At 37.7% G+C, this 13310-nt stretch overlaps 1 protein-coding gene across 1 annotated transcript in view; it reads left to right on the plus strand.

The window, feature by feature from the left end:
• SEPTIN7 (septin 7) overlaps positions 1 to 13310 on the plus strand; it is a 64611-nt gene that overhangs the window by 46760 nt on the left and 4541 nt on the right. The window contains exons 7-11 of the mRNA XM_056118321.1: positions 430 to 522; positions 2137 to 2233; positions 5033 to 5084; positions 7662 to 7787; positions 12775 to 12910. Coding sequence (XP_055974296.1) covers positions 430 to 522; positions 2137 to 2233; positions 5033 to 5084; positions 7662 to 7787; positions 12775 to 12910 — 504 coding nt within the window. The remainder of the gene's footprint in view (positions 1 to 429; positions 523 to 2136; positions 2234 to 5032; positions 5085 to 7661; positions 7788 to 12774; positions 12911 to 13310) is intronic.

The raw sequence follows: 13310 nt of genomic DNA on the forward strand, positions 1-13310 counted from the left end.
CCCATATTGTATCTTCTCTCCGTTCCTCCTTTGGGGAGGGTTGGGGGGAGAGATCCTCACAAACAGTGCTCAGCAGATCTGGGGGGCCTACCAGTGATTCTCACCAACAGGCCAGTGATTCAGTGCAATGCTCAAGAGTTCAGTGCTTCTCAGACCTGAAGGGGCCTGGACTACGCAGGCTGCCGCCAGCATTGCTTGAGGGACCATGTGGTGCTAGAAATCAGGTCTGGTCAGGCACCCGGAAATTATGCGCTAACCCCTTACTAAAACATACCAGCAAAGGATTTTGACTTGGGGTTACTATTTTGCATCTTCACAAAACAGTAATGAATCTAGAGCTGAAGATTTTAAGGAATTTAAGGGTATTATAAAGTAATGTGCTAATTAAATATAGTACTCTTTTGCTAACTTCCCCCTCTTTATTTTTAGATAATGAAAGAAATCCAAGAACATAAAATTAAAATATATGAATTTCCAGAAACAGATGATGAAGAAGAAAATAAGCTTGTTAAAAAGATAAAGGTAGGTTCATTTCTGCATGTATACTAAGGTGCTTTGGGGCATTGATAGAATTATGATGATACCCACTGAAAGATTTAAAAACTGAGGGTTTTTTAATTAGTTGGTTTATAAAATGAATCCATAAGTTAATGTTGAATTCAGCCAGCAGTTAATAACTTACTGCATTAAGTTATTGCATTCTATAAAATAGATGATTCTTGTCTCCATTTGGTTTTCATTCAGCTAGTATCATATTACATAATTTCCCAATTTAAATTCGTGATACTCAGGGAGAGTACTCTGCACGCCGCAGAGAGATGACTCAACTTCACATGCAGGAATCTGGATTTCAGTTCCCAGCACATCGTGGTGCCCTGAGCACACTGCTCAGCCGATACTCCCTGCCCCACCAGAAGGAATAGAGGGGAGTTGTTCTTCAGTGCTGTTTTATTTATTTAATCCTTGTCTTAAAAAGCAAAAGCAAATTTTGTTTCACTGTCTTATAAAATCAAGGCAAAAAATACCTATATCGACATGATTTTCTGAAATTTTGATTTGTAATAGTTTTCTGAGTACCCAGAATTAAAAGATGGTATATTGATTAATGTATTAGGCTAATAATTATATTTTAGAATAATGAAATTACTTTTACCTGACCGAAGAAGAATTCCTGAGCTTTTTATTAAATGCCATACATTTTATATGTATTTTATATTTCTTAATCTTCAAGAATTTTGAAGGGTTATACTTTGAGTTAGCTTGGATAAATAAAAAGTCAGTTTCCCAGATCTGAAAATTCAAAGATAGTTTTGCAACTATACTATTCTCTGCTTACCAGAACTTTTGGCGTTTTAGTCAGGTACATATTTAGTCAGGTACATAGTCATAAAGCCTTGTTTTTTTTAACTTGCATCTTGCTGATTTATTTATTTTGGATGAGGAAGGCTTGGGTCACACCCAGAGATGTTCAGGGCTGTTTGTTTCTGACTTCCTGCGGAGGAGTGGCCCCTGGCCATACTCAGGGAACTATTTTTGGTGCTCGGGGATTTGAACAGGGTTAATGGCAAGGCAAGTTCCTTAGTCTCTTTGGCTTCTTGCCAATGTATTATACCCTTAATTTTTTTCTCTGTTATAAGAAACCAAGTTTCTTTTGTAGTTTTTTGGTGAGAAATTTGATCATTGGCGTTGGTGTTTATAAATTTTCAAAGATTAATTTTATTGGAGCTGGAGTGCTAGTACAGTGGGTAGGGCATTTGCCTTGCACACGGCTGACCCAGGTTCGATTCCCAGCATCCCATATCATTCCTTGAGCATCGCCAGGAGTAATTTCTGAGAACAAAGCCAGGAGTAACCTCTGCATCGCTGTGACCCCAAAAGCCAGGAGTAACCTTTGTGCATCTCTGTGGCCCAAAAAGCCTCTCCCCCCAAAAAAAGATTAATTTTATTCATTGTTTATATCAGTGCCAGTATGGTAATAATTTACTTACTAGTAATTGAATGGCCAGTAAAACAGAATTTCCAGACATTGTCAAGATGGGTTATTCTCTTTCTTATACAGCTATTGAATAATGTAACTTTTTAATTGATTTTTCTGAGGGGAGAAATTTAATTGAACAAGAATACTTTGTTTTATAGGACCGTTTACCTCTTGCTGTGGTAGGTAGTAATACTATCATTGAAGTTAATGGCAAAAGAGTCAGAGGAAGACAGTATCCATGGGGTGTTGCTGAAGGTAAGGTTTTTCTCCAGTGAATGACTTTCTGTGAGAAACTATGAGAGATATGAGTACTACCAGTCTAGACTCTCAGGCAGTTGTAATTTCACTTTCATCAGCTTCTCACATCTTATGTCCTGTGTAGGCAAGTATATGTTAAATTTAATGTTTTTAAATGTCATTTGTCATCTAAAGTATGATGCATTTGTCATCTACCAATATCTGCCCCTTTGGTAAATCTCTTGTTTTCTTCTTTGGAAATTTACACGTAAGCACTCTTAACTGTTTGGGGGCCCAATAGTTGCTTCCAAGAGACCATAACCCCTCTGAAATTAAGAAGCAAATGTTGAAGAAAAGGTTTCTCACTTCTATTTAAATCTCAGGTGGGTCTGGGACCTTACTAACAATAAACTTTCCTAATCGAAGTTAAAGAGCAAGTCATTTTTATTGACATCACCTGTTTAAAATAAAAAACAGCTCATTATAAAAGAATCTTCTGGTAATTTTGTAAGAGTTTTAAACCAGTCAAATCTTAGTCACAACACCAAGCCTCAGAAGCATGCTTCACAATAAATCTGTTTCTCTTGTTTTTTTAAAAATTAACTTTTATTAAGCCATTAATTTATTTACATTATTAAGCCATTAATTTAGTATTCTAACATCAACCCCACCACCATTTGCACCTTATTACCACCATTATTTTCCATTTTCCCAACCACCCTTGAGCCTGCCCCCATAGCAGTCCTCAATAATTTATTTTACATTGCTTTGTTACAAGTAACTTGATATAAAGATGATTAAAAAAATAAAGGTTTCCTTAGAAGAAAGTTAGTGAAGAGTATTGTATCTCTCCATGCAGCCCTTAAGCTCTTGTATAAGAGATTACTAAGATGTTGTTACAGGTTAAGCCTTCTGTGTTTATATTTTGTACAACAAGATTGGTTGCCTTCTACATTACATCCTTTCCAGTCTGGTGTGCTACTCCTGGTTTATCAGTGTTATATTCGAGTTTGAGATGTCGCCTGGCTTAAATTGTGGCCGTGCACTCCAGGGTGTTCAAAAATCTCTTAACGGGTTGATACAGTTGGAATTAAATTCTTAAATGACTGGCAGCTTTGGCGAATGTGTGACTGCCAAGGCTTCCAGAAGTACAGAGAGACGGGAGGAGGTTGCCCATTCCTAACCCCATGAGAGCTGGAAGTTTCAGTTATAAAACGCTCACACCTGAATGTTTCAATAGATGAATTTCTGGATGAGGCTCATCCAAGCAGGGGGGTCCTGCAAGGAGCATGATGGCTTTTTTGAGGTGTGGAGGGTTTTGGCTGCTGGGGCTCTGTTTAGGCAAGCTAAGGGTCTCATCCACCCATCTCCATTGTGCCCTGGGACAATTCAGTCTTCTGCAGAATCCAGGAGAAATTCTGCCACTTGTAGATTTATTTTGTGTCTCTATCTATTTATTTTGTGTTACAGGCTTAACCTGTAACAACATCTTAGTAATCTCTTATACAAGAGCTTAAGGGCTGCATGGAGAGATACAACACTCTTCACTAACTTTCTTCTAAGGAAACCTTTATTTTTTTAATCATCTTTATATCAAGTTACTTGTAACAAAGCAATGTAAAATAAATTATTGAGGACTGCTATGGGGGCAGGCTCAAGGGTGGTTGGGAAAATGGAAAATAATGGTGGTAATAAGGTGCAATGGTAGTGGGGTTGATGTTAGAATACTGAATGTAACTAAATTAATGTACTTCCAGATTTATTTTGTGTCTCTCAATCATGGCCTCATCTGCTGTGTTTTCAGAGTACAGGGAAACAGGGGGAGGTAACTCATCCCCGAGCCCTTGAAAGCTGGAGATTTCAGTGCAGAAACCACATACCTCACTGTTACAACAAACTAGTTTCTGGATGAGGCTCATCTGAGCAGTAGGATCCAGCCAGGAGCATGGTGGCGATAGTCTTTTTCTTTTTTGGATTAATCTCACATACTGTGTTACAGTACTTGACACTTGAAATATCATTGTTTTTATCTACTTTGAAAAAATAATTTTTAAGATATTGTGCCAAGTGTTAGCATTAATCAGTGACTTCCCACCAATGACCCTTTATTCCTTTTCATCTGTGCCTCTCAAGTAACCAGCTTATAAATCTTAGTTACCATAAAGAGATTTTTCTAAAATCATTCTGTTTTTCTCCTCCAAAACTGAAACTTTAATTTTAAAACGGTTTCATTATAGAATGGGGGCTGGAGCGATAGCACAGTGGTAGGGCATTTGCCTTGCACGCAGCCAACATGGCCGACCCAAGTTTGATTCCTCCGCCCCTCTCGGAGAGCCCGGCAAGCTACCGAGAGTATCTCACCCGCACAGCAGAGCCTGGCAAGCTCCCCGTGACGTATTCGATATGCCAGACACAGTAACAACAAAGTCTCCAATGGAGACGTTACTGGGCCCGCTCGAGCAAATCGATGAACAAGCAGAGGGCAGTGACAGTGACAGTGAGAGTTCATTATAGAATAAGTACATTATTAATGTATCAATTGATTATTAGTGTATCTTCCAAAATTTCCAAATTGTTTGCTTCTAGAGATCTCATTTGTTACGTTTACATACATAGTTACTGAAAATTAGACTACAGTTAATAATGTTCTATATTCAAATACTTTGTTACAGTGTCAAATTTTGACCAAAAAAAAAATTGATGTACACTATGCATTTTCTTTCATTTGTCTTATACCTAAACTTCCCAGGGAATTTCTTTGAAAATATTGGATTTAATTTAAATAATGTATGTGGGTTTTTCTTTTGTCCCTTACAGTTGAAAATGGTGAGCACTGTGATTTTACAATTCTAAGAAATATGTTGATACGGTAAGTTTCTTGAATGAGAATGCATGCTGGGGAATTTTATACCTTGAAAAAAAAGCTTAGGAACATTTTAATTTATTGCATTTCCTCTTAAATTTGTTATAGCATTAAGAAAGACATATTTAATGTAGGTCTTTAAGACATAGGCTTCAAATGGATACTTATTTTATTGAAATCTTGTTGGTGAAAGTTTGGAATAGTAGTTGAGTCTAAGAAAGACCCAAGTTCAAAGAGTGTCAAACTCTAAAAGATAATGGAAAAGAGGAAGAAAAATTGATAAAAATATTTTTAGGGGTTGGGGTCTGGAACAATAATACTAAAGTGTTATGCCAGATATTTAAAGTATTATTTTTCATGGTATTTGATTATCATCAGTATATGTATATTAGTATTTCCCACATAACTGAAGAGATTCCAGTACAATAGAGAAGATAATGATATATTTTAGTAATAATAGTACTGAACTCAGGTAGCTTGTTTGCCTTACACACGGCCTCCCTGCATTCAGTCCCTGGCAACCCGTACCGTCCCCTGAGCCTGCCAGGAGTGATTCCTGAGCTCAGCCAGGAGTAAGCTCTGAGCACTGCCAGATATGACCCCCCCAAACAAAAACAAAACAATTTTATTCTCTATGCAATACCACTAGGAGCAGTAGTTTGTCCCCCCAAGTTAGCATTCTTTGGGGAAATAGTTCAAGCGGTAGAGTTATTTGCCTTGCATATTTGAGGTGTGCACTTCAGTCCTGGTATCATAGGTTCCCCTTCACCCCCTCACTCATCTACCTACCCAGTACAGTTGGTGTGTCCCTGTGGTCCCTAGGCATTAACCAGGATAGGCTACTATAAAGAAAGGAAACCAACAGTGTATATCATATCTCAGCTCCGAGATTTCATTGTTACTTTTATTAAAGGTTTAATTGTGTAGGATCTTTTTGTTGTAAAAACTTTCTCCTACTTGTAGTGAGATACAAGTAGGTGATAAACGTGTTTCATGTAAAGGAGAACTAACACTATTGAAAAAGTCTTGTTGTCATCTGTAATGTATGGTAAAGGTAAAGGTAAAGGCCCTCCCGTTGATCGTCGATTTGCTCGAGCAGGCCCAGTAACGTCTCCATTGGAGACTTTGTTGTTACTGTGTTTGGCATATCGAATACTCTCGGTAGCCTGCCGGGCTCTCCGAGAGGGGCGGAGGAATCGAACTTGAGTCAGCCATGTTGGCTTGTAAGGCGAACGCCCTACAGCTGTGCTGTCGCTCCAGCATAGAAAAGTAATGATTGACAAACCAAGACTAAAATTGTCATGGATTAAACTGACTTGAATTTAAATTGTAGTTTCAAGAAAGCTTCCTGAACAGTAGATTTCTTCTTTCCTCTTTCTTTTTTTTTTTTTTTTTTGCGACGAAGAAGGAGGCGGGGGAGTTTCTGGCAGTGCTCAGGAGCCTATAGGCGCCAGGGATTAAATGGGCCAGACCTGTAGAAAACTCAGACTTGGTACTGGAAGAAGTAAACTGTCAGAGAACTGCATGAGAAGGTCACTTAATTGGAGATGAATCAGAGTTAATTGTATAGAATATCATATATTCACATAGAAAGATAATGTTTCCTGAATCTCTGAGTAGAAAACATATTTATGTTTGTCTCCCACAAGAGAGTTTTGGTCAAAGTGGTGGGAATGCAAAATGACAGGCGTCAAATGAAGTGGGGATGCATTATTTTATAGGTGGCATTATTTTACCGATCTGATAATAGGGAATTATTGACATAATCTATTATAGAATTTATAAGTGTATCTGTAGAACAGGTTGAGGCTATCTTTAGCATTGTTGAATCATTTAAAAATGATTTTATTTTGTGTGTTTATTTCATTCATATTGGCTTTGTATATGATGAAAAATGCTAAAAGCAAAAAAACCATTTAACCAAAATACTATATTCATGGACAACTTGAATAAAAAGAAACTGTTAATTAAAATTCTATGGTTTGGGGCTGGAGAGATAGCACAATGGGTAGGGCATTTGCCTTGCACGTGGCCGACCCAGGTTCGATTCCCAGCATCCCATATGGTCCCCTGAGCACCACCAGGAGTAACTCCTGAGTGCAGAGGCAGGAGTAACCCCTGTGCATCGCCGGGTGTGACCCAAAAAGCAAAATAAAATAAAATAAAATTCTGTGGTTTGAGTTGAACTTTATTTGTGATCTCAAGTATCCGTATGTATCTTTGCAAAAACTGAAATATTGCTAATATTGCTAAAAGAAGGCAATTTTTTACAGGTTTTATTAGCTTTAGAAGGAGCTAATATGCTTTTCCTTTTTTAGTAAAATAATCAAAATTCTCTTTTGTAAAATGTTATTTCTTCAGTCATGTTTTGAGGGGATTTATGACTCTTAAATTTTCACTTGAAATCTAAATTTTCTTTGGTGTTAACTCATTGTATCTTGTATTTCTATTATGCCTGTAAAATGAAGCCTGATGAATGCCATCTTTCTTAAAGAGTATTTTGTACATAGTCTGAAAGTTTTGCTTTGATAAAATTTTGAATGGAGGTAAATTCTTGATATGTCACTTACTTATTTCTGGCAGAACACACATGCAGGACTTGAAAGATGTTACTAATAATGTACACTATGAAAACTACCGAAGCAGAAAACTGGCAGCTGTGACTTACAATGGAGTTGATAATAATAAAAATAAAGGGCAGCTTACCAAGTAAGTATGCATTGTTTCTTCCAGACAAGGGATTACTGGTGTGGTATACATTATGATTCATTATGATTTATTTTCGTTAAGTTTCTTCTAGCCACGCTAGAAAATTGAAAATATGTTCTTGGTGCACGTAGCAGGACTTAACTGCCAAGCACTGCCGGTCAGTTGCCTGTTCTGCTGTTTGCTTGTTAGAGGAAATGTTGTTCTAAGTGTTGTAAGGAAGTCATGCGGTATCTTCATGCCACCATCTGTGTATCCTGTGTATCAGAAGGTCTCTGGTTAAACAGTGAACGACAGGGATGGAGTAGCGGATAAGGCACCTAGCCCTGCATGTGGCCGACCCTAGTTCAGTTTCTCGCAGGATCTGTGAGAGTGAGTCCCTGGGAGCTCCTGAGCACGGTCAGGACTAGTTCCAGAGCACCCCAGAGTGTGGCTTGAACCCTCCCCTCTTGAAGAAAATTTAATTTAAAAATAGGAAACTACCCAATACTTTTTTAAAAAGAAAGAGCAACGAATTTCCATGACCCCATTACTTAATTTTTTTTTTTTTGGCACCACGATTTATAGTTATTCATGATTGAGTTTCAGACCTGCAGTGTTCTAACACCAATTCCTACACCATACCCACTTCCCTCCACCAGTGTTGCCAGTTTTCTTCCCCCCCCCGAACCTCCTCTGTGGCGTCACCTTTCCCCCCTCTGTTTGTCCCTTTTAGTACTGTGGTTCATAACAGTTACTGATATTTTACTGTTACTTTTGTGTGTAACATTTAATCATAGTCCATCCACCCCCTTGTAATCTTACAAGGGGGTGAGTCCATCCACCCCCTTGTAATCTTACAAGGGGGTGAGTCCATCCAGAGTGACCTCTTGGCCATTGTCATAGTGTCTGCCTCCCTGCCCTGTTCCCACTTCACAGTGACATGCTTCCTACTGAAGGTTAGTTCTCAAGGCTGTCATTTTTGTTGTCTTTGGGATTTAAACCCATTACTTTTACTTATTTTTTCACTTTCAGAAAAATGTATTTTAAGATAACATTAAATGACAATTTAATTTTTTTTTACTTTTAAAAAATGTTATTTTATGAGAGCACCACGATTTACAATAATTCATAGTTGGGTTTTCGACATAGAGTGCTCCAGCACCCTTCTTCCACAGTCCCGAGTTCCCTCTGCCCTCCCGCCCCAGCCTGCCATCTTGGTACAGGCACTTTTTCCCCCCAGGTTCTATTTTATTTTAGCACCGTGATTTACAAAGTTGTTCATAACTCAGTTTTCCCCAGGATCCCACCACATGTGGCACTTCCCTCCACCAGTGTTCAGGTGCCTCCCCCTACTCCCCAACTCCACCCCCCCCCCAACAAGTATTCAGGTATTATACCTGAATACCCTTGACCCCTACCAGCTATCCCCCCCCCCCCCCATGCTTTTCATCTGTCTTTTCTCTCCTGCCATCCCCATCTCTACTCGGATTTCTTTCCTTCTCTTCCCTTCTCTCTGGGACCAAGGGTGATCTAGGCATAGCCCTTCATACCATTGTATTCCCTCATCCAGTTTCTCTAAATACCACAAATAAAGTGTTATCAGCCTGTGTTTATTCCTTATTCTGGCTTACTTCGCTTAAAATGATGTTTCCAGTTCTGTCCATGTTGTGGCGAATTTCATCATTTTCTTACTGCTGTGTAGTATTCCATTGGGCGTGTATATACGTGTGTGTGTGTGTGTGTGTGTGTGTGTGTGTGTGTGTGTGTGTCTCTCACATCTTCATGATCCACTTGAGTCTAGCACTGAGTGCTACAATGAATAATGGTGTGCATACTTTCTTTTGAATGACTTTTTTTGTCCTGGGGATAGATACCCAAAAGTGGAATTGCTAGGCCATAAGGGAGCTCAATTCTGAGTTTACTAAGTACCTTCCATACTGTTTTCCTTAGGTAATCCCCTTTTCATATAAATATGCCTTGGACTCTTTAAGGAAACTAAACATTGACATTTTTTTTTCTTTAATTTAGTTAAGTAAAATCATTCTGTTTAAAGAAACTTACTTAGGAGAAATGTAAGGGAAGAGAAAGAGATAAAAGTTTGAGAGAGAATATGGGCTCCTTCGGAGTGGAAAAAGCAGAGACTGGCTTGTGGGAGAAAGTTATCTACAGGTTCTCCAGATTGTCTTGGCTGGAGTTCTCTGCCTGCTTTGTAATATCTTGGGGGAAGCATGAGGGATTGATGTCCCCACTCCTTCGAGTGCACGAGAACTTGCTCAGGGGACCCTGGATTCCGACTGAGGATGCAAGCATCTTAACCCCCCCCCCCCCCCCCGTGTTATCTCGGGCCTTTTATGGCCTTGACATTGTTTTAATAGGGTTTTACAAAAGATTAAATGGAAACTAGGAACAGGACCTAAACAAAAGAAATATTTATAGGAATGTAGATTGGTTACTCTCTCTGTTCCTTTGAAATATTTTGAAGTAGTAAATATTAACGGTTTACATTTCTTCTGTTGGTCTTCCCAGTGGTGTGTGAGTAACTTCACCAGGCAGAGCTAATATTTCAAGCACTGGTGTTATGTTGGAATAGGGAAAAGAGATGTGTGAGTAGGGTAGAGAGTACGTTGCTATATCGTTTGTGGTAACACTTTTTCCTTTATTTGGAAATATTGAAGATTCTAATAGGAAAAACTAACTTAATATATGTGCATGTGTAGTTAAATGGTACTTTTAAGGTCTATTTCTAGACTCAGTCATTAGTAACTTAATGAGATATGGGATGAACCTGAGAGTTTGCATTTTTAGTAAGGAAGCACTCGAGTTAGTTTAGACTTAGGTGTTGAATAATGCATGTCCTGAAAAACATGGCCTCCTGGAGTGAACTGCTCTTGAAAATGCTGATTGGTTACTATTTCAACAATTTTCTCACATTTTAAAATACAAGATTCTGTGGTTCAGTGAACAAGAAAACAAGACTTTCTACTTAGAAAAATTTGTTTCAGACAACTGAATTGCAGAAAATGAAAAGGTCTGTCATAGCAAATAGCTATAAATCCTCTTCTAAAGCATAGTTAAAGTCACCAATATTTTATATGCACAATTAAAGGTAATTGTGCTAAGTACATATATTTTATTAAAGGTTTTCAGTTTATGGTCTTTCAAATATCTGTTAATGTCCCCTAAATAATGAATTATTTGTTTTCATTATTTTAGATGTGAGTCTCTTAAGATAGTGCTTGTTAGATATTTCTGATGTCAGGTGCATGTATGATAATTGAGAAAATGTCAGTATTTTGAGAAAAAACCTCAATATTGTTAATTCTCCATATGCAGAATTCTTGTGTTAATTGAATTCTAGTGCAGTAATTAATAGTTAAAATACAGCTCAGGTAAAATCTCAGAAAGGATAAACTTGCAGGGGTGGAGAGGTAATTTGGACAATACCCTGTAGTACTTGGCCACTCCCAGCCTGTTCTTGGTCTGCTTCCAATGGAATCCAGGACCATGTAGTGCTGAACATGTATAAAGCATCTTCTGCTACCTCATTGAAGTGTTTTAGAGATTGATTGGTTTCTTCAGTCTGTCAGTTCAGTAACTAAAATAAGTTTGGAATATTACTATATAATCTCAGAGGTAGAGATTATAATTCTTGGAGTTTCTGTGGGGTAAAAATATTATACTGTATAAAACAAATTTCAAGTGAGAATCTTTTTAAAGATCTTACCAGCTTTATTCAGTGATTCACGTACTATGGTACTTCGCATCTAGTAAATGGAAAGTAGTGCTGAAGAACAATTTAAAGTAAAAGAACTTTTATGGGTTGGAAAGATAATACAACCAGTAGAGCTCTTGCCTTGCAGATGATCAACCCAGGTTCAATCCCCTGCACTCTATGCAGTTTTCTAGAACCCTGCCAGGAATAAACTCGGAGCACTGCTGGGTATGGCCTCCCAAAAATAAAGTGACAGAATTTTTTAACTTTCACCAAAATTAAGATGGTGTTGTTTTAAGGCCAAGACTTTCAGTATTGAATTTGTAGTGGTTTTGGAAATTGAAACAGATAAAATATACTGAGCAGTCAGGGATGACTCGGTACTGGAAGGCACATGTTCAATGCCTGGCATCTCATGGTCCTTCAAGCAACACTAGTGTGGTAGAATGAAAAAGAAAATATACTGAGACCAAGAAAATATGCTTGCCTAAAATTATGTGTTCAAAAGTTATCTTGGAGATTAAAATTAAGAAAAATACAAGAACTCATGGACAGAATTGGACAGGACACAGAACTTAATACAATCAATGAATGGATTTGTCAGCAAATTATTAGTAGTGATTAGGTAATTCTAGATTAAGATTCCGTTCTTGAAAAAGGTAGAACTGTAATTAAGTTACTTAAGATTGATTTTGCAGCTTAAAACAGTGACTCTATTTTGGACCCCCCCCTTTTTTTTCTTAACATATTATCTATTACCTAATTTTTTTGTTTTTATTCTACATTGAAGTTTTATTTAAAAGTCTACAAAATAAAATAATTCTTTTCAAACTTTCTATTTTGAGATTGTATCGGGAATATCTCCACCTTTGTTCTATACTCTGTTTCGTTGTTTTTACTAGAATTGGTGAGCATTAGATTTAGTGAAACTTCCTGCCTATATCACTTAGATAGATCCATTTCCACTGTAATTATTCAGGAGAGGCTCAGGTTTAGCCATGAAACTGTAGAATGAAGTTTTAGATTATAAATATGGATACATTTAAAGTATCTGCATTTATGTAAATATGTGTGATTCATATTTACATTTAAATGTCAGTTATAATGCATTTATGGAAGAAATGTCAAATTTATCCTTTTTAAGATGGTATCAGAGTAATTAAAATTTGAAGCTTATTTTGAAACACGTAAAAGTAATGGCAGCATGTTTTATTTCCATCATTTTTCAGAATTTTGTATTGCAGTTTTCACTTTTAGGTATTTAATATTTAATGATTATCCTCAATGTGCTTACAGGAGCCCTCTTGCACAAATGGAAGAAGAGAGAAGGGAGCATGTGGCAAAGATGAAGAAGATGGAGATGGAGATGGAGCAGGTGTTTGAGATGAAAGTCAAAGAAAAAGTTCAGAAACTGAAGGACTCTGAAGCCGAGGTGATCAATATATTCAGTTCCTATAGAGAAAAAAATGTTTCTTATCACAATAATTTAATTCAGATAGTATGTCCCTCTTGAACACTTTTTTTCAAATAGGCCAAACACTAGACACTGTTTTCTAGTTGACATTCAGAACTTACCACTCAAAATTTTCTGTGTGTGTGTGTGTGTGTGTGTGTGTGTGTGTGTTGGGGGTGGTACTTACCTGGCTCTGTGTTCAGGAATTGCTCCGTGTGTGTCTATGTGTCTGTGTGTCTCTGTCTGTGTCTGTGTGTCTGTGTTGGGGGTGGTACTTACCTGGCTCTGTGCTCAGGAATTGCTCCAGGCTGGTTTCGGTGTTGGGGATTGTCGGGGTCAGCTGCATGTAAGGCGGGCACTTAACTGTTGAACTATGTTT

The sequence above is a fragment of the Sorex fumeus genome, unplaced genomic scaffold (assembly GCF_029834395.1).
Source record: "Sorex fumeus unplaced genomic scaffold, SorFum_2.1 ptg000037l, whole genome shotgun sequence".
In the NCBI taxonomy this organism is placed as follows: Eukaryota; Metazoa; Chordata; class Mammalia; order Eulipotyphla; family Soricidae; genus Sorex; species Sorex fumeus.